Below are 20,498 nucleotides of genomic sequence, written 5' to 3' on the forward strand. Positions count from 1 at the left end.
AATACTACTTCATTTAATTTTTTTCCACCCCATCTTTCTTTCTTCTCTGTTTCCATTTCCACTTCTTATTGAAGATGGAGATAGAATGGCTAAAAGTAACTCCAAAATAACTATCTTGGCAATTGGCCTATTTCCTGATTGTGCAAACAAGATGTTGTCTCTTCTACAGTTGAGATATAATCCTTTTTGTTTTCCTTCTAGACAGATTATTTTGTAAGGTACAGAAATTTCTTCTCTACTGTCTTAGCAGTTGTCAATGGGTGTAGAAAAGCTCAGTCATTATTTTTCTTCATATGAACCAGCAAACACAGCCCTCTGTTTTGAAAATATGGATACCACGCCAAGAAAAAGTTATGTCTATGTTTTTCCATTCCATGGATGGAGAACAATAGAACATGGAATATATTTCACTTATTTCAGTGTTTCTTTTATCTTTATTCAGAGTTGTCCACACAATCTTGCTATCTTCCTCAGACTGATACTCCTCCTTGACTACTCATCCCTGCTCCACCGTGGACACCCTAGCAGCTGCTTCTATTGTGGAACTTACCATTATTTTGTCATTAAATAATATAGTGGCCTAAATAAACGCGTGTAACTCAGAAATGCAAATAATTAAGAGCAAGGGGACAATAAACTGCCTAATATTTGGAGAAGAACAGATCAATTAATTTCCTCATATACTGTGATGTAGACTTTATCACAAGCATTTTGGCCAACATTTCAAGTTAAAAATAATTAACATCATATAAGTAAAGTAAAAAAGTTTGCCAATGGCAATGCTTTTTTCCCCTTTTGAACATCTAGCAATGTTGTAATTTTTTCTATCTTCCCAGACTGTTTCTTGAAAGACATACGCAACCATGCATATTTAAATCTCATTTTAATAACTGGGGATGGTTCATTTTAGCTAATGTCCATTCTGACTTCAGACTGTGACACTGGCTCCTTCATAAAGGAAAGTAGCTGGCTCATTGAGGCAACTGATTCAGTATCTTTGTACCATTTTTTTATAAATTTGGTTTAGATAGGTTTAAATTTACTTACCAATATGGGCACAGAATAATACAAAGAAGCAAGATTTCTGGTAATTGACTCCATCAGATCCTAAACTCTGCAGGATTCATTGATTCTGGCAGGGCAAATGTAGGAAGGCACCTGGACACAAAGAAAAGTATTCCAGCTGCCAGTCTGGTGAAGTTGTGAAAACCTTCCTGGACAAACAAAGCAGTAGCTCAGAAAGATGAAAGCTCCTGGTCTGATGAATGTGCATGAAATGCTTTGCTTATGCTTACAGTTCCCTGGAAAGGATGAGTGATGTACTATAGTTAAATGACCTACCCTTGAAAATACTTCCCTGATCATGCTGGCAAGATGAAATTAGCTTGTGCTTATACCACTGTGTTGGGTTGCCAGGCTAAGTGATCTAAAGGGATGAGGGTGAAAAGAGAAGCTAAAAATCCCAGATTGGGTGGGATCCCATTCAATTGGTGAGGTGTTGCAATGAGTTCAGATCTGGGCAATCAGAAGAATTATGTTTTTTGTGCAGAGGCTGACATCAATAGCTAGATTACAATTGTTCCTGGATACTATGTCATAAATGAAGCATTTTGCTTATTGTTTCTTTATTTACACTATACAGTTTGTCCTTGTTTAGCTTCTGTCTCATTTAGTGACCATTCACATTTACAACAGTGATGACAAAATAACTTTGCAACCAATCCTTGCATTTATGACGAGACGTCCAGATATTTCGTTTCCTTTTGACTTTATTCTAGTATTCATGTTAGTACAAAAGTGAATCGTTAGAAAGGTGAATTGTTGACTCAACGACCAGGGTTAACACTAACAATTTGTTCCTGATAGATATATCGAACGGGGTAAAATTTTTCTCCTAATTCCTGGATATATTTGTTACCTTTAGTTATCAATTTTTACAAGGATGCCAAAGGTGCCATTTGTTTAATCTAAAAGTCAAATGACCAGTGGAGAAGTGTTGTTTTGGCCCTACAGTGCAAATATTTTGAAAAATACAAGTATTTTGAAATACTTGTAGAGTAGGGACAAGCCATATTTCTAGGGAAAGTGTATACCATAAAATGGAGGCCACCACTGAGAAGATTTGTTGCCTGGACAGAATCCCACGAATCTCTCAAAATAATAGAAAATTAACATTTAGCATTTTAATTATTAATTTGGGAGAAAAAAGGATACTCAAAGCTGTAAAAGGAAAGAGAATAATTCGATATAACAGGCTTACTTGTCCCAATTCATAGTGATATAATATCCCAAACTTTAGTGGTTATTGGTTCTCCATCTCTACTCAAAGCTAATTAGGTGGTGTTCCAACCTGAAACTCAGAAGACTATTGATCTTCACTTCCTGAAGGGGTAGTACGGTAGGAAAAAGCACTGTAGTTTGTTGTATCACCTGCAACAGACATCATTTGTACTGGGTGATGCAATTCTGATTGCACTGGGGGTTGCATCAGAGAATAAAACTGGTGTCATTCTGATTGGAATATCTATTCCTGCTTGATTATCAGCATTCCTGCTTTTATCACCCATTCTGGTAGTGCACTGGAGGAATGGGGAGGGCTTGGCATCTGCCAAAAAGAAGACCTGGATTCTCTTTTCGGCCATTAGTGCTGGGAGCAACAAGCAGAGATTTGTTTGTTTGTTTTTGTACCAGTAAGAAAGACCACTTCTACTAATGGACATCTCTTTCTATGACAAAAGATCCGTGCTATTTTATGGTCCCTAGTGTGCCTTTCCAGAGACCTAGAATTTCAGTCCAGATGTATTATATATGACAAACCTTTGTAGAAAAGTCTACCAAAGCAAAATGAGCAAAAGGACAGCTGAGCAGCGATTAAGCACAGTTTAACTAGGAATTATTGCATTTCACTGAGAGACAGTGCTAGAACAGCTGCTGGATCATGGAAGGCTACCTCTGTGCTTTATTACCATGAAATGAATGGGTGTCAGGAAGCATGACAGAATTCTAATAAGTAAAATAGAACTTAGAATCTAATATGTCAGAAACAAAATGCCAGACATTGTCATTTTTAATCCATAAAAATGTCCGGGAAACTTCTTCTCTTTTATTATCATGAAACATTTAAACATACACTCACACACATCTTTTCTTTAATCTCAGGTCAAGGTCACCACAATAGTATGTCCAATAACAACTAGTTAATCCATTCACAAAGGCAAATTTCCCCTTTGCAAGGCTGAAAACACAACATTTGGCAGAGAATACACCTGTGAAACTCTCACTCCTTTAGACATGGAGCAGAGGTTGATGCTAAAAGTTAAGTCTCACTCCTGCCTTTTCAGTCTTAGGTATATCATGCCATCCAAATTGCTGTTTGTGAAACATCACAAAAATGGTACTTGAGATGCAAAACCACAAAGTAAAAGATAACAAAGAAATCCTTGTGGGTTGTTATTATTATTGGTTTATTATTCAACTGAAGGCAGGGAACATAACCAATTCTCTCATTTTCTATTTTCCCCACAACAACAACCCTATGAAGTGGTTTGGGCTGAAAGAGAGCAACTGGACCAAAGTCACCCAGCTGAGTTTCATGCCTAAGAAAGGCCTAGAACTGAGAGTCTTCTGATTTCTTGGCCAGTTCCTTACACCAAACTGGCTGTCAGTCGCTCACAACGCAAAATGTATAATTGTTAGAAGAGGACCAATAAAGGAGAGTATTTGTAGGTCAGGGTTGAAATGTGGGATCCTTGGTGCTCTGTGAACTTGGTTGTTTTCTTACAGACATTTCATTACCCAACTTGGGCGACATCATCAGTGTTAGAGTTAGAAGAGTTTGTAGATTTGTTACAGTACATGAATATTTCTGCTGGATGAGATTGAAGCCCATCATGATCTAGCGCTTGGTTTCTTACTGTGGTCAACCAGATTCTTTGAGGCACTTGTAAGCAAGGCACTTGTAAGCAAGACAGAGCCCCCTGCCACCCATTCACCTTCAAGTGATGTGTGGAGGCATATTGTTCCCTGGGCATGGAGTCTTCATGACTAATAACCCTTGATAGCAATGCTTCCCATGAATGCATTCAGTCTGTTTTTAAAGCCATCCACTGGACTCACCACTGCAACATAGTGTGGCAATAAATTCTGCAGGTTAATCATCTGCTCTTTTAAGAATGCAGATCCCTGGTTCTGATGATTTCCTCCTTGCTCTGGTAAAAACAGTAGTTCCAACCTTTAAAAAAAAAAAACTTCTTTCAAAGAATACAGAGGGTTTATGAAATTCTAAAGCAGGAGCCGTGAATTTTAATTTGAATGGACAGGTACAAAACCTCGAATGATTTCATGAATACTTAACACGCATTTGCCCAGTAAACTATGCCAGACTTTCCAAACCAAGTTGCACCAATTACCATAATTCCCAGACGGTATGGCTGGAAATTAGAGAAGATAATGTCTAACATCGCTGAAGGAAATCAGCTTAACGGAAGCTACTTTATACAATAATGTGCTTAACAAAATTTTGATAAAATAATAGATGGCATAGCACCAATATTTTATAAGACTTTATAGTTACCTTTCCTCGTTCTCATTCTCTTGCCAGCTTTGTTTTTATGTTGGAGATGGTTTTATTTTATTTAAAGTTATTGTTCTGTGGCTTTACTTCTTTCTATGGTTTTAAATTGCTTTTCTAAGTTGCTAGGGGAATATTGCTTATTACGAGTAAACCTTAAAATTATCCATATAAATAAATAGATTCCTGTTTGAATTGCCATTTAATGAAGTATCAAAAAAGTTGGTTTCATTTGCATAACATAAAAATGTTTCTAAACAATTATCAGTGTTCTGATTATTTTAAACTGTTCAACGGTTCCCTAAAGTTTGTTACCTATGATTGCTATGGATTTTCAAAAATCTGAGAACCACTCAATTTTTTTAAACTGAAAAGTGGAATAGTAGTATCTTCAGTGAATTGGTTTTTAATTTTTCCAATTGTAACCTTTAATAATCATTATTTATAAAAATAAATTTCTTCAGCGAACCTTTTACAGGCTTTAGTATTGTGAAAGCAGGAGGCAGGGGGAGACTATATTCCTTGATCCAACTTTTAGAAAGATTGTGATTTTCAGTAACTTTGAACAAACCAAAAAATATTCTTTATCTTTTCAAAAACACTTCTAATTAAAAAGCTTCTTGAGATCATTATTCAATATTGGAAAAGATTTTTTATAATTTCTGGCTATAACCTGCTTTTTAAAAAAATTCTATATGACGGTTATATTTGTGTGGAAAAAAAAGTCCTTTCATTTAACAGGTCTCTTTAGGGCAATTTTTATAAAAGTACAGAGCTTATTCAAGGCTGCCAACATTTCACGATGACACCTTCAGTGGGCATATAAATCTAAGGCATAAACTTAAATCTAGGATTAGCATAGTCCTTGAGGAGGCACACTTATTGTTTAGTCTTTCTTTTTTTAAATTGAAGAGGTTTTTTTTTTAAAAAAGTTTGGCACTGCAGAAGATATTTAAATACACAAAATTGATTGCATCAGCATATTCAGCCATCTCATGACAATGCTTTATATCAGCTTTTTCCAAGTTGGCCTCCCGATATATGGGACTACAAATATCACTGTCCCCAATGAATGCTCAATAACTAGAAATGGTGGACATTGTTGTCCACCATAATCAGATTGTGGAAGATTGCTATATATAGAGGCATCAACATTTGGAAAAGCTGTTTTTTCTTCACTACATTTCCTTTAAATATTTGTCAGTAAGAGACCTGCGATTAATTTCACATTAAGTCTAAATTGCGAGGCTATGATGCACATTAGAAAATCACTGTTGAATTTTTATTTACATTTTAACATGTTCCTGCTGAGACGGCATCAAAATTTGGTGAAATGAAACATTTGAAGCACGTGGGGTACGGAAAAGATAACTTTATATATTTTGATGCTGCCACTGTTCTCATATGAAAACGTAACTTGATGTGAATCTCTTTGTTTCATTTGCAGGTGAGCAGGTCAAACCATTTACACCAGAAGAAGCTAAAGAAATTGTGATGACTCTTCAAAAACCAGTGGTCTTCAGCAACATGACTTTCGATTGGCCGGTACTTCATTGGAATGTTACACATCTGGCTAGTCTATTGGCTGGAAAGAAAATACTTTTTAGAATAGGAAGGAAGGACACAGGTAGAGAAATAACAACCTTCTTTCTCATTTTTCCCTGTACAGATATAGTACTTCAGATGTATTTTCTCCTTAAAATAAATGGGAAATGCTGCAGGATGGTTCACAGTAATATCATCCATTCTAAAATGATAAAGAACAATAATAAAGCATGTCCATTGTGAGACAGATTATCAATTAAGTGCCCTCCAAGTATATAGTGAAGTGAAACATCCATTGATATCCATCCACCACGGGTAACCAATATTCCTGAAAGAAATTCTTTCTTTTCCCTTAAGCCTTCCATCTCCACATCTAATTCTAAGTGTCTGGAGGAACCCTAATGATCAGATTCTTTCCAAGGGATGGGAGGAAGTTTACCTGTGTGAATGGAAGCCCACTGACATAAAGTTTGACATTATGCAGGTAGTCCTTGACCTACAACATTTCATTTAATGACTGTTCAAAGTTATAATAGCTCTGAAAAAATGACTTATGGGCATTTTTCATACTTACAATGGTTGCAGCATCCCCGTGGTCAGACTCTTGGCAACGGACTCATATTTATGACAGTTGCATTATCCTGGGTCATGTGATCACCTTTTGTGACCTTCTGACAATGTCAGTGGGGAAGCCAGATTCACTTAATCGTGTTATTAACTTAACAACAGCAGTCATTCATTTAACTGTGGCAAGAAAGGTCGTAAAATGGGCAAAATTTAGCAGCAGAAATTTTAGGCTCATCCACAAAATATTATAGATTCAATAAAACATACTGTAAAATAACTATGTATAAATACAATGAACATAATGGAGTGAAAGGAAGTACCTCTGAGTACAGAGTATATTGTTTGCTGTTGAAAAATCCTGTTAGAACTAGAACTCTAGTTGTAAATTATTGCTTAGAACCTGTCCATAGTAAATACAATACATATTAACAAGGGATTTTATTCACTTCTTTAGAAATGTCTGTACTGTGTTTGTTGTTCTGAGTTGTGTTGATATACAGCTGGGATTGGGAGAACAGACAATGGCCAATCCTGCTTAGGCAATTTTATTTTGACTTCCAGAAATGTCTGGGATCCAAGGAATATTGATTTTATATTGAAATGAAAATGCTGTCTTCTATTATTTATATGGAACTTATCTGATTTTATTCATGTAAAGGTCTCTAGAATCCTTTGATGAAAGATGCTGTGTAAAATGTTTTACTAAGAAACAGGCTTGTACTTTTATTGTAGGTTAACTCTGAAATATAGATGGCCAATTATTTTCCTCTTTTGTCCCCCCCCCTAAATTCCACACTTTCAGCTTTGTAGTTGTCTATATATAGTAAATTTGGTAGCAACATTAATTGAAAGGCAGCATTAGGATATGGAAAAGTCAGTTTTAGAGGGAAGATATTATTTTGTAGTAAAATACATTAAGGTCTTTTGGTAGACTACTCCCCATCTTTTGACATTTAAAAAGGAATAAGAAACTGAGAGAGTTATCCTAAAATGCATGACCTGATGAAAGTTATGACTATCCTATTGCTTTCTATCATTCAGATTTTTTAATGAGTGGAGGTTTTCAAGCTAACTTCATTTAAAAAAAAACTTTTCTTATTCCATTATCACTAGACAACTATACTTAATTGATAATTTTTAATTATTTACCATGAAAGTATGAATAATTCAGAACATAATGAATAATTTTTTTCTTGCTGAATCAGAGATAAATTACTCAAAATCTCTGTTCAGGGGGTCACAGAACAAGCTATATAATCTTTTGACTATGTCAATAATAACCAGAATTTTGCACATAAAATATCCAAGTAATAAATGTAATAGTTCTTGTTAAGAATTTGCAAGAAATTGATGATAGCTCAGATTGCAGATTGTATACTAAATTCAGCCAACTCAGTGTACTAGAAATGTTTTCAACCTACATGTATAATTCCTTACCATTGGCTTTACTGGCTAAACTTATAAGATTTGAATCCCAAAACATCTGGACAGTACCACATTGTCTGTCTTTGGGGCATATTTTTTGAGAAGCACTGGAATGAACTTTGGATCTTTCCTCCTTCAGCTTTCCCCCCCTCTCTTCTAGAGCAGATGGATCAGGCACATGGTACTTTATTTAGTTGTTTGTTTATTATTTCTCATATACCGTAGTCCACTTTCACTTCAGAGGCAGACTATGGTTGATCTTATTTTTGTACTCTACTAGAAACTGCAGATTAACTGCATTTTTTAAAGAAGAAACATCCATTAAATTTTACATTTGGACAATTTAAGAGAAAACTTTAAGCGTGTACTTTTAAAAGAAAGGTGATTTGGGGTTTTATTTTTGCTTTTGTCTGAAATAAATCAGAATGTTTGAGAACCTCAAAGCAGCCATTCCCATGCAGTCAGAGTAATAAGAGATAAGTACTCTCTGAGCATTGCCTTGCTTGGAAGAATGAAAAGTATCCACACTGTATTTAAATAATTGGACATAATGAGTCAAATGAAGAGTTAGCAATTTTTCTGCCATTCATGCATTCTGCTGCAATTTGGTTTCCTCAGCAACAGTAGTTTTGGCCAATGTGTAATATTGTGCATTATGTTTTTGGGTTGAAGGACTAGTTCTTGTAATGAGAAATGAAAGTCTGATAAGCCATAAGGATCATTGCAATATTGTGGAAACAAAAATAAAGCACCCCCTTTTTCCTTATATGGGAAAATTTTGGGGTAAGGAAGAAGTTCATTTTATGCAAATATTGTGTTTGCTAGTACACTTTCTAGTTCTCTTTACATTTCTGCATTTCAGGTAATGCAAAAGTGTGTATGATTACGCAAAGCCAAAAGTACAATTAGTTCATCCCTTTGGTATCTACTGTGCATAAAATTAGGCAGTTTTAACTAGAGTTTTCATTGCATAGTAATAGATTTGCATTCCACTTACAATATTGTCTATTCTGTTGAGGTTGGCGCACTCAAGAAACAAAAAGTACCCAGATTTCTGGAGTACTGTTTTTGGGAAGTAGGATAAATTAATAGAATCTTGAAAGCCTGCCAAAACAAGTCTCCAGATAAACTGATAGCTAACAAAATTAGGTGGGGTTACTGAGTTACTGAGTCTTTTTCTCATGCTTTCCCACTCCCCTGGACTAAGGAATCATTTCTGTAATAGTCTTCCCTCCTATTATGGTCCTGTTTCATCCTCTATGTTCCCAAGGTTTGTCATACATTCTGTTGCATATAGAAAAAGTTTTGTTATAAGTTTTATTATATAATAAACACAGTAGAGTTTTATTAGTCATGCTTGATATCTGGTGACTTTACAGACACATCGCTGTATTGTCTTGCCTCAAACACTGAACTGATTATCCATTGCTTTCTTCTGAGCCATTTACTTACTTGCTTACTTTCCAGATGAAGCTCCAATCCTAGGGGTTTTTTTTAGTTTTCTTAGTAGTTTTCTCAATGGTTTCCCCTTCCAAATCCTAATCAGGTCTGACCCTGCTTAGCTTTTTGAGATTGGTGGGAAATCAATAACAGTCAAGCCACCTATTTTCTTTTTTTCTTGACCTTCCTAATAAGACATTAGAAATTCAGAATATTGTCCATATAAATATACTTTTACTCATGGGACATTCCCACTTTATGAAGTGGGGAAACAAATCTTGCCCATTTTTCCAGATAACTCTCACTCATTGTATTTCCTTAAAGTCAGCTCAAGGGTTGGGGAAGACCCAGAACAATATGGCCAATTGCATTGAGGGCAATAGGAAGTAAAGGGAATTGACTGAAATTGCTCACCTCCTTCTCCATCAATTGGCAGTGTTCAGAGGCTTTCAGTATTCTTTATTATTCCAAGAAGAGACATATCCACTGGCTCTCTGAATAATATTTTTGAAAGAGTTTCATGCCCCACCATTGAAATTGCTGTTGCCATTGATGATATTTCGTATAGAAAGATCCTTGTCACCTTGATACTACAGTATTATCTGCCTTTTTCATGGTATGAATTAAAGATAAATACAAGATAAAAGAAGGCCAATAGGTTGAGAGCAATTGTAAAAAAAGGAAGTTTGAAAAATAGCAAACAGATGGCAATACTTACCTTTGTTATACGCAGTAATGTTGAAAAATGTCTTGCCAGCTTTTAAAATCTGTTTTGACATTTAAACTTCAAAGAAAGGGAATCTTGCTGGAAGAGATCAAAAGCACAGCTAGTTTTGTACAGATTTTTGTTTACAAAAAAGAAAATGCTAGTGGATTCAAATATGCTTTTCATGCCCTGATGGAATATATTTTGGCTGATCTAGGAAATCCATCCACCTTGAAGGCTTGAAGAAAAGTTATGATTTAATTCTTGAGTTAAGCCTTGGGTGGTCCGTGGCCATAGTCACAAAAGCTATTTAAAGGGAGTCTGTGGTGAAGAAAAGGTTGAGAACCACTGCATTATCAAATAAAGAGTTTGTTAATGACTCAGTGTCCCAGAGAATTAAATGTACTGTAGTATCATCTAATCCAGGGGTGTCAAACTGCCGGCCCGTGTGCCGGACACGTCATCTGGAAGCCGCACCCACCCCATTGCTGGCAATGGCAAAACCGTCCCGATACGTCGCGCGACGCCATGTGTTGTCACGAGTTTGACATGTCTGATCTAATCTATATAGCCTTATTTTTCTTTAAAAATATATTATTAAGAGTAAAGCTCTTTCCCAAATGAACAATGAAATCTATTTTGTGGGGTAAAATGGCAAAAAATGTAGTGGTACTTAATGCATTTATCAGGGGATGATTACTTGTTTAGTTGTGTCAATACCCTACTGAATTTTCATCTAAACAGTCTAGGAAAAAGGCATTTAAAATGTTTATTTGGAACATCATAGGCTGACTCTCAGACTATATTTATACAACATTTTCTTCTCTCTTATGAATCCTATCTAGGAGAAAAGATAGAAGAATATCTGGCTTTTTATTTTCAGTGTGTATTAAATCCCCAAATGCTCAGATACTGACTGGTTTGCCAGCATAACAGATTCAACAAAATCCGGACATACTAAAGGTCCCCATTTTGTGCTGAACACTACAGTTTTTGCTGATGAATACAGGAAAAAGAAATGTTTCTGGGGAATATTTGAGGAACCTGCTGCTTGTATTACAAAGTGAACTCTAGAGCCTTGGTTTAAAAAATGTCATTGCATAAAACAGATGCATTAACTCATTCATATGAGGTTAAATTACGATGGTCCTGCTGATCCTCTAGCTTTTTATTTCATTTCCCTTTCTCAGAAAAATAGAACAGGCCGTCTGAGTGCAAAAGATATCTAATTCTGGCATTATCTAAATGCAAGAAATAAAAACATAATTCAGTCCCTCTAATAGGCAAGCAAGGCTCAAAAAGTTCTGGCTTGTAATCTTGGGTGACTGCTGTTAATCCATGCCAAGAACACCAGCCAAGATGGATCAGAGATTGACTTAGTAGAAGGCAGCAACCTTGTGTTTCTATGGACTAAAACCTAAGCTACTTAGCTAGAAAGGAAACATTTCAGGGTTTTCAACAGACGCCCATATCCAAAGAGCCTCACAACTAGGAAATCAGTATCTTCACAAATGAAGAGAATTTCGAAAGCAGCAAAGAACAAGAGTAAAACAAGAAAGTTCTCACTGAAGATGTCTAAGCAATTCTTTGAATCTTGACAGAGGTTTTTAAGAGAGTTGAAAAAGCACTGAGTTTCTGCAGTGCCACCACTCTATACATTAGTACTCACTTAAATCAGGGGTCCCAAACTTGGCAACTTTTAAGACTTGCGGACTTCAACTCCCAGAATTCCCCAGCCAGGTCTTCTACCTCTGCCGCTCTGCAAATGCAGAGACGCTCATTGTAAGGTATAGAATGTAATCTCCCATATCTGACCATTGTGTCAAGCTGTTTGAATCTCGCTCGTGTAAATACTTCCCTAAGGTGTTTTGGTAGTTGTAACTTCAAATAGTTGTCTACTTGAAAAGTATGTTCATATTTACTCAGCCATTTCAAGCTGCCCAACTTACTAAGGATCGCTATATCATTTTGTGCTTCTATATCCTTAATTCTTTGGGCAGCCCTTTTTTTGAATTGTTCTCCTGTTACGCAAGAGACAGGAAGACCACAGCTTCTTAAAAAATTTGTTAGTTTGGTGATTCAGGAGATTTGTGATTCTAATTTTATTTGCTCTAGTAGACATAACTTGGGGAGTCTATCAGTATCCATTTCATTGACTTTGAACCAGTAGTTATAAGCTCTGATTTTGGATAGAGCATGAATTGTATGAATTCCCAATTCAGCTCTAACTGCTGCAGCAGATGTTCTTGGATCTACACCCAGAATACATCTCAAATGCTGGGACTGTGTTTGTTCTAAGACTGTGGTTGAGTAGAGACCCCAAACTTCTGCTCCATACAAGAGCATAGTGGTAACCTTAGCTTTATATACCTTAATTAATGNTGTTAACCTGTTCAATTGGTTCACCATCTAATTGCCACTTATGTCTCTGATGGTGTCTTCCAAACACCATTATTTTTGATTTAGTTTTACTAATGATTAGGGAGTTATCCTGACAGTAAGAGCTGAATCTTCTTAATAGCCTACGTAATCCTACTTGTGAATATGATAATAAAATCATATCATCGGCATAAAGCAAGCTGTTACAGTAAGTATTTAGGATCATCGGCATATGTACCATGGGATCCTTCATTAACCTTGGCAAGTCATTGATATATAAACTAAATAATAATAGGGCCAGGATACACCCTTGCCTTATCCCTTTATTTGTGTGAATCCTGTTAGTCAGAGCCCCATTAACCCCATACCGCACCCTCAAACAGGTACTTGTGTAAAGGTCTTTAATCAAAGCCAGGAGTCTAGGTTCTATTTTAAGAGATGTCAATTTACTCCATAGTACTTCTCTGTTTACCATATCAAATGCTGCTGTAAGGTCTATGAAAGCAGCAAACAGGGGTCTCCTCTTATAGGCATATTTTTGGCAATTAGATGGTTCAAGACAAAGCAGTTATCAATAGTAGATTGGCTTTGTCTAAAACCTGCTTGTTCTTCTGTGAGGATATTGTTTTCCTCTACCCAGATTTCAATTCTGTTCAAAAGGTACCTAGCATATATTTTTGCTGCAATATCAATCAGGCTAATGGGCCTATAATTACTAGGGTCCTTATTATTCCCTTGTTTATATATGGGGACAACTATTGCCATCTTCCACCCATCTGGTATATGGCAGGTGTTATTTATGTGTATAAAAAGACCTGCCAATACAGGGCCTCACCAATTGGGAAATTTCTTGAATAATTCTGCTGGTAAAAAATCCTCACCTGGGGCTTTATTGCTCTTTAAACTTTTGATGATGGATTGTATCTCTTTTTCTGAGACTGTTGGCCAAGAGGGGGAAGTTCTAGAGTTTACTAAATCATTGCTTAGAGACAATTTCTCTACCGGTTCCGTGGAAGCAAACAAACACTGATAATAATTCTCCCAGTCCTCGGCAGAGATTGGTATGTCAAACGCAAATCTCCACTCCTTCAGGATACCTGCTACAGAATGCCAAAATATTACTGAGTTATGACTTCTGGCAGCCAACTTGAGTTCTGACCAGATTGAAATGGCAAAGCTTTTTTTCTTTAATGTTATAGTTTTTTTATATTCCCTTCTTGTGTGCAACATCTTAGCTTGTACATGGGCAGTAGGATTCCTCTGGGCAAGCCTCATAGCTGCCTTCAATTTTTTTTCAGTTGCTGGCATTCAGGATCAAACCAGCAGGGTCTACCTACTCGGGCTCTTTTTGTAGGAGGTTTGGTTGTTAGATGTTTCTTCAGAATGTTACAGAGATTGGAGAACGCATTGAAGGCTAACATCCAGTCAGTAGTAGATGACTGGATTGTTCTAGCCCACTTAGTAGCATTCTCTGTTTTAAGGCATTCTAGTATTGCCTTAGTATCAACTTTGGCCCAAATTAACCTTTTATTTTGGGTCACCTCTACCTTTTTGGTGAGCTATCTATCAGCCATATTATATGGTCTTAAATCTGAGGGACCTCGCAGTGTCACGCTTACAGGCTGATGGTCGCTATTGTTGCTAAGGTGTACTGTGACCTCCAAAAAGAGGTCAACTTTATCTCTAGACACACAAAAGAGATCCAGTACACTGCTTGAATTGGCAGAGTGGTATGTATAGGGATATGTGTAATTCTTATCCTTACCTCCCAGAATTTGGAGATTACCCTTAAAAATTAAGGAGACTAGGAGCAGGCCAGCAACATTACTTTTGCAGTCTCTCGAGAGCCACTGGGGATGGTTATCAAAAAATTCCTCTGGGACTCCCTTCTTCTGGGCGAGCTCATACAAAGAGGGACCCAGCCGAGCATTCAGATCTCCTAGTAATACCACTATGGACTGAGGGTACAATACAGATATATCTTCTAGAATAACTTCCAAGCCCATCCAACATTCAGAGTTATAATACCGGGATGTGATTGGTGGGATATACACATTTACCAGTATTAACTCAAACTTTTCATATTCAAATTTAACAGCTAGAAAGTATGTGTCGAGCCCTGCGAGGCCGACCCAGCCACACACACGACCGCCGCCAACCACCCCGCCCGCCTTACCCCGTTTACAACATCCTGGGGGGCCGCAGGACGACCGGACCTGGCTAGGAAGGGAGCCAGCCGCCTTACCCCGTTTGCAGCGTCCTGGGGGGCCGCAGGATGACCGGACCTGGCTAGGAAGGGAGCCAGCTGCCGCATCGTCCGTCTGTCTCTGGGCTCCACCGTGGCCGCCGATGATGTCGCTCCCCTCTGACATCATCACCCTGCGCCTCGCAGGGCCGACATCCAGGCAGGCTGAGGAGAGTAGGCCAGGAGAGGCCTCCGTTCCGGCGAGCAAGAACGGAGGAAGAGACAGCTGTGATTGCCCCAGCTGTGACACGGCAGGGCGAGGACTGGGTGGGGCCGGGTGCGGTAGGCCAGATGGTGGCTTGAGGGGCGGGGTGGCGCTCATGAGGGTGGGGCTGGCAGGTTAACGAGGGCGGGGCTGGAGGGCTTGCTATGTAAAGCACTGGGAGACGGTGCCTCCCAGTGCTGACTTTGTATTGAATGGAGTGAATAAACTGCCATTCGTTTAGCGTTCCTGCTTGCTGGCTGGTTTGTGAAGCACCAAGACAGGACGGCTTGACAGTATGAATACTTATCTTCATTATATAGTTTCTCCTCCTGCCATTGCAACTCTTGCTTTATAAGAATGCATAGCCCACCAGAGGATCTCCCTTTGTTTTTTGGGATGGGGAGGCCCATCCCTGAAAACCTGGCAGTTGTACTGGTTCATCCACTTCGGTTAACCAGGTTTCTTGAAGGGCTATTACATCAAATCTAGGGAGAAAGCTCATTAGTCCACTATTGCCCATCCCTTTCCAGTCGGCTACATTCCAGGTCATCATCTGTATGGGCTTCTCGGAGGCAAGGTGGTCTGGCTTGGTTGATTGGCTAGATGGTAAAAATGCCAGATGTTAACTTGAGCCGAGTCAATATCATCTATGCATCCCATATAAACACAGTTGTTGTGAGGTTCGGTATTTCTTCTCGTGGGTTGCAGAACTTGTTGTTGCTCCTCTATATCTCGATTGCCAGTGTGCCTCTGCCCTTGCTCCAGGAATTTTTTTTTTTTCAGAAGAGCAGGTACTCCGGCTTAAATCTATAAATGTAGATTTATGTCCATTTTTGGAGGGGCGTAGCTGAGAATTCATCTTGTAGGGAGATGTTGTGGAAACTTCTAAGTCAAATGAGGATGGAAGCTGGATTATATCCTTAGTGTTTGTTGGCTTAGGAGGCACTGTGTGGTGAAGCCCTTTGTCTTTCAGTTGTTTCTCAGAGACAGGGTCAATCAGTGCAGTTGCCCCACTGTCTGCCTCTGTGACGCTACCTTTTTTTAACTATTGAGGTAAAGGCAGATTGTTGATTAAATGTATTATCGCAAGGTTGCGCAATTAGTGGAGTCAAATCAAATAGAGGCTTTGCTGTAAATTGAGTTGTTGTCAGTGCCTCTTTTAGGTCATCCAATCTTTGAATGATATTAACTTGCTCAGGTTCGGCAGTGCACTGAATAGATCAATCAACATTTCTTCTGGCACCTCTTCAACAGTTCCTGCAGCTGTGGGTAACACCATTTGTATATCGCTCCTTTGTCTTTTCAGGGTCAATTCAATTGCAGCAGCCTCAAGCTTAGCAGTGTAAGGGCTGTTGCAGCCTGGATGTAAAGCAACAGTTCCCTCTTGGTGACGCAACAGTTCCCTCTTGGTTTCAGGAGTGAGCACACTTTGTCTGAGCGAAAAACCCTTATTGGGAATATTGAAAAGGTACTCAGAAAGGGCTTCATTTTAAAGAGCATGGAGGGAATTGTGGGCTGCTTAAACGATAGGAGAATTCTCATATATTGTCTTCTTGCTGGCAGCCACTCTGCATGTAGAAGATCTATCAGAGTGAGTTCACAGCGAAGCAGCTGGCTCAGGGACAGCTTAACAGCTTCTCTATTACCCCAACACCTCTATTCACTCTCTTGTCATAAATTTGTAAGGTAACCCGGTTAGTCTGCAGACTGTAGTTATATTGGTCATCTCTTAGGCCTTTATCTGATTGGATGTTTTCTCTATGAGTGTTCAGATTTTTGGAAGGAAGACAAGGCCCCTCTCTAGTTTCACTTTCTGAATTAGCCATCCCAAGTCTATCCATGGTTGTCCTCCCACGTCCTTCTGCAGTATTTGGCTGGCTCCTAACAAACTTTGCAAAATATTCCTTCAAGCAGTCAACCTTATTTATGACAGTTGATAAGAGTTCATATATTGAGTTAACAGTTTGAGCCGTAAGCAAACATTGTCTAGAGAGGAAATCTGTCACATTTCCCCCCTTTAAATTTATTACATCTCCCTCCTGTGCAAAGAGGGCCGCTGCTGAGTTCCAAGAAGGGGAGCAACTCTCCGAGGAGGAGGACAATTCTACATGCTGTTTGCTTTCCAGTTCGGTTTGTAAGTCCAATGAGTCACATAAATTAAATTTATCTGATAAGGCGACTGCTGATGAATTACTTACTGGCATAGACTGTCTGTTTGCAGTGTAGTCTTCCATTTTCTGCTGCTTCAGTGGCTTGGATGAACTCTCTGCTGCAGAGTGCTGTTTCTTTCTCCTTTTCCCCATTCTTAGTAATCCTGGCTTGTAGAATTGTTAAAATGTAGGTAGAAAAATGGTGGCCTCTCCAGTAGTTAAAAAGAGTTAAAAGTAGGTTAAAATAGGTTAAAAGTGGGTAGATTAAAAATGCAATGTTAAAAAGGGTTAAAAAGTTAAAATAAAAATAAAATAAAATAAAATAAGGCTTTGGCTTTTGCTTTTGGAGGAGCTCCTTACAGCCTTTGCTGCCTGTCCACCATCTTATTTATGAAGTACATAAAACAAGCAGCAGGTTTTTGGTTATTTGTTCCATCTAGATTCCATTTATATATCAGTAGAGTCCACATGAAGCCCTGATGAGATTCAGTGGCAACATTATGAAAAATTCAGAAACTCCAAAAGGGACAAACGCTTATTGAAAGAGCTAGCTATATTTTAAAGGCAAACGCAAAACCTCATCTACAGACTTAGGCAGAAGAAAGAGTAAAAAGAGTTACGCACGAGCGTTGTCATATGTGCTTCCTCTTCGGCTGAAACATCTATAAACTGCTGTAATTTCATTTGTGGTTTTATATTGCATTTAACCAGCAGTCTGAGGCTGAGAGAGAAAGTTATTGCTTTCTCTGCTAAAGTGCTTTGCTTCATATCTGTCTTATTATTGGTGTTGTGTTTAATGTGCATGCAATGTTGTCTCTTCTGATACAGCTACAGCTCCTCTCTTCGAAACGGAGTGTGCGTATGCAGAGGCTACGCTTGATGATTTTCTGGCCTGGAGTGGAAGACAGCAACCTTGTCCTTCTGGACCATTCAGTAGTTATGATTTGTGTAAATGCTGGATGTATGCTGACTATAAGTACATTGCTAGGCTATTTGAAGACAAGCCAGAACATTTTCAGGTACATTTACCTTCCTTTGTCCTTTATTTATCTCATCAAAATGATGGGGTGATTCAGGAAATCCTGATTATTATAGAATTTTTTTCTGGTGTACTGAAAAATTAGTGTGCTGTGGAAGGTTTTTTAAAAATATTTATTTTTAAATTTTATTTTTAAACATTTAATTTATTTAAATTAATATTTAATTTGATTGCTAGTTTTCTTCCCAAAGATCCAAGCAGTACAGTACATAGGAGCTTTACCAGTTCTATTAGCATAGCATCACAGAGCTAACAAAATTCATATAGGCCACAGTCCAGTTTTCTGCTTGAATATAAAATCTGAAGACAAAGCTTCCCCAGTAAATGGCTATCTACTGTGGCTTGGACGTCTTCATCTGGGAAAGGCCCCATCTTTCTGAACAATGTATTTTATTGTCAAACTATTCTTACCATCAAGAATTCCTTCTGGTATCCAAATTTCTGAAATTTCAGATGGTATCCTTCTGTAACTCAATCTCATTAGAGATAGATAGATAGATAGATAGATAGATAGATAGATAGATAGATAGATAGATAGATAGATAGATAGATAGATAGATAGATAGATAGATAGATAGATAGATAGATAGATAACCTTAATTATCATTTTTTACTGTGGGCACAATGGCACACATTAAAAATGAAATTTAGTTGCTTGCTCTCAAAGTGTACACGTACATAACACACATTTAAACATACTATATACAACATATGTATAGACCTACACCCTTACATATAGGTAACATATAAATATTAATCACTGTCCATCTTGAATACATAATGGAAGGAGGAAGCTTTAGAGTTCACAAGGTTAATATTGTATGGAAGAAAACTGTGACTGAATCTGGATGTTCTGCTTCGGATACCACAGATTCTCCTCCCAGAAGGTAACAAGGAAAACAGGTTGTGAAGAGGATATGTAGTGTCATTTTCTGCAGAAAGCCCTTCAAGGATGCATGAAGAGGACTATCACATCCAATCAGTGTTCTCATGCTAGAAAGACTCACTTCCTTTATATATTCCTACTAGAAGTTGTCTTCCTTAATCAGTAATAACCATTCCTTTCTTTTGAGTTCAGCTCAATTAGCTATAGTGGGTCTCTTCCAGAATTGAATGCAGTGTCAAAACAGCCCTGTGAAGATTATTAGGCACAAAGGCAATAATTAAATCAAAGTCACTCAGTGAATGTCCTTTATCAGATTTTGATCAGCTCTTCCATACTGACTATGAATTAATCACTATGTATTTAAATCTCACCAACATATGCTAGTTACCCTTATAGTATAAGTGTGTTTTCATACTTGATTCTTCCTCTCCCAAGCTGTAGGATAACAACACTGGCTTATCTTATTGGGCTGTTAGAAATAATTCTGATACATTCAATGCAAAGCAGTTTAGCTATTCAATTAAACATTATATGAATAAATAAAACTATATACAGTATGTTGAACAATATATGTTCAATGAAAATACTGTGTGATTAAAAACACAATACATAACCTTCACATTCTTTTTGGGCCATAGTCTGTAGAATGTGGGGAGCTGTAACGGGATCTGTAATCCAAGAGCAGTTGTTGGATTATATGTTGCCTGTCCCTGAGGTAAATGGTAAGAATCATTATAGCTTTATAGAGAGGTGAGAGAGAAGGGCTTTCAATAAATACATTTAAAGAACTGGAATATCGGACTTTGCTCAACAGATACTCAACCAGAGGAAGAGAAAGAGATCTCATTATCTGTTACTAGTGAAGGAATTTATGCATGCCAATGATACATACCATCAGGAGTGTACATTCCCCCAAAGCCACCCAAGATGAGTAGTCACTCATAGAAGAGGGGACAGTATAAATATAATTTATTAGAGAATGGTAATACACTTCAGTATTTTGCCAAGGAAATCAGATGGACAATAACCAACAGTTGAGCTTCCAACGCTACTCTTTTAAAAATAAATAAGTAACAGAGTTAATAGACTCTACCGGTGGTAGGCAACCTTGGCTCTTTTATGACTTGTGGTTTTCAACTCCCAGAATTCCTGAGGCAGCATGGCTGGCTCAGGAATTCTGGGAGTTGAAGTCCACGAGTCATAAAAGAGCCAAGGTTGCCTACCCCTGGACTATACCAACCCAATGCAAATATGCAGAAAAGAAGTTGAGGTAGTAACAGACATTATCTTCTAAGCTCAAAAATGCACAGGAATGTTGATTACAGTCATGAAATAAAGAGA

At 37.8% G+C, this 20,498-nt stretch overlaps 1 protein-coding gene across 1 annotated transcript in view; it reads left to right on the forward strand.

Moving 5' to 3' along the window:
- Positions 1-20,498, forward strand: part of HSPBAP1 (HSPB1 associated protein 1) — a 61,887-nt gene that overhangs the window by 14,633 nt on the left and 26,756 nt on the right. Inside the window, exons 2-3 of the mRNA XM_015818917.1 lie at positions 6,018-6,197; positions 18,061-18,251. Coding sequence (XP_015674403.1) covers positions 6,018-6,197; positions 18,061-18,251 — 371 coding nt within the window. The remainder of the gene's footprint in view (positions 1-6,017; positions 6,198-18,060; positions 18,252-20,498) is intronic.

Source organism: Protobothrops mucrosquamatus, unplaced genomic scaffold, assembly GCF_001527695.2.
Source record: "Protobothrops mucrosquamatus isolate PMUCROS unplaced genomic scaffold, P.Mucros_1.0 scaffold822, whole genome shotgun sequence".
Taxonomy (NCBI): Eukaryota; Metazoa; Chordata; class Lepidosauria; order Squamata; family Viperidae; genus Protobothrops; species Protobothrops mucrosquamatus.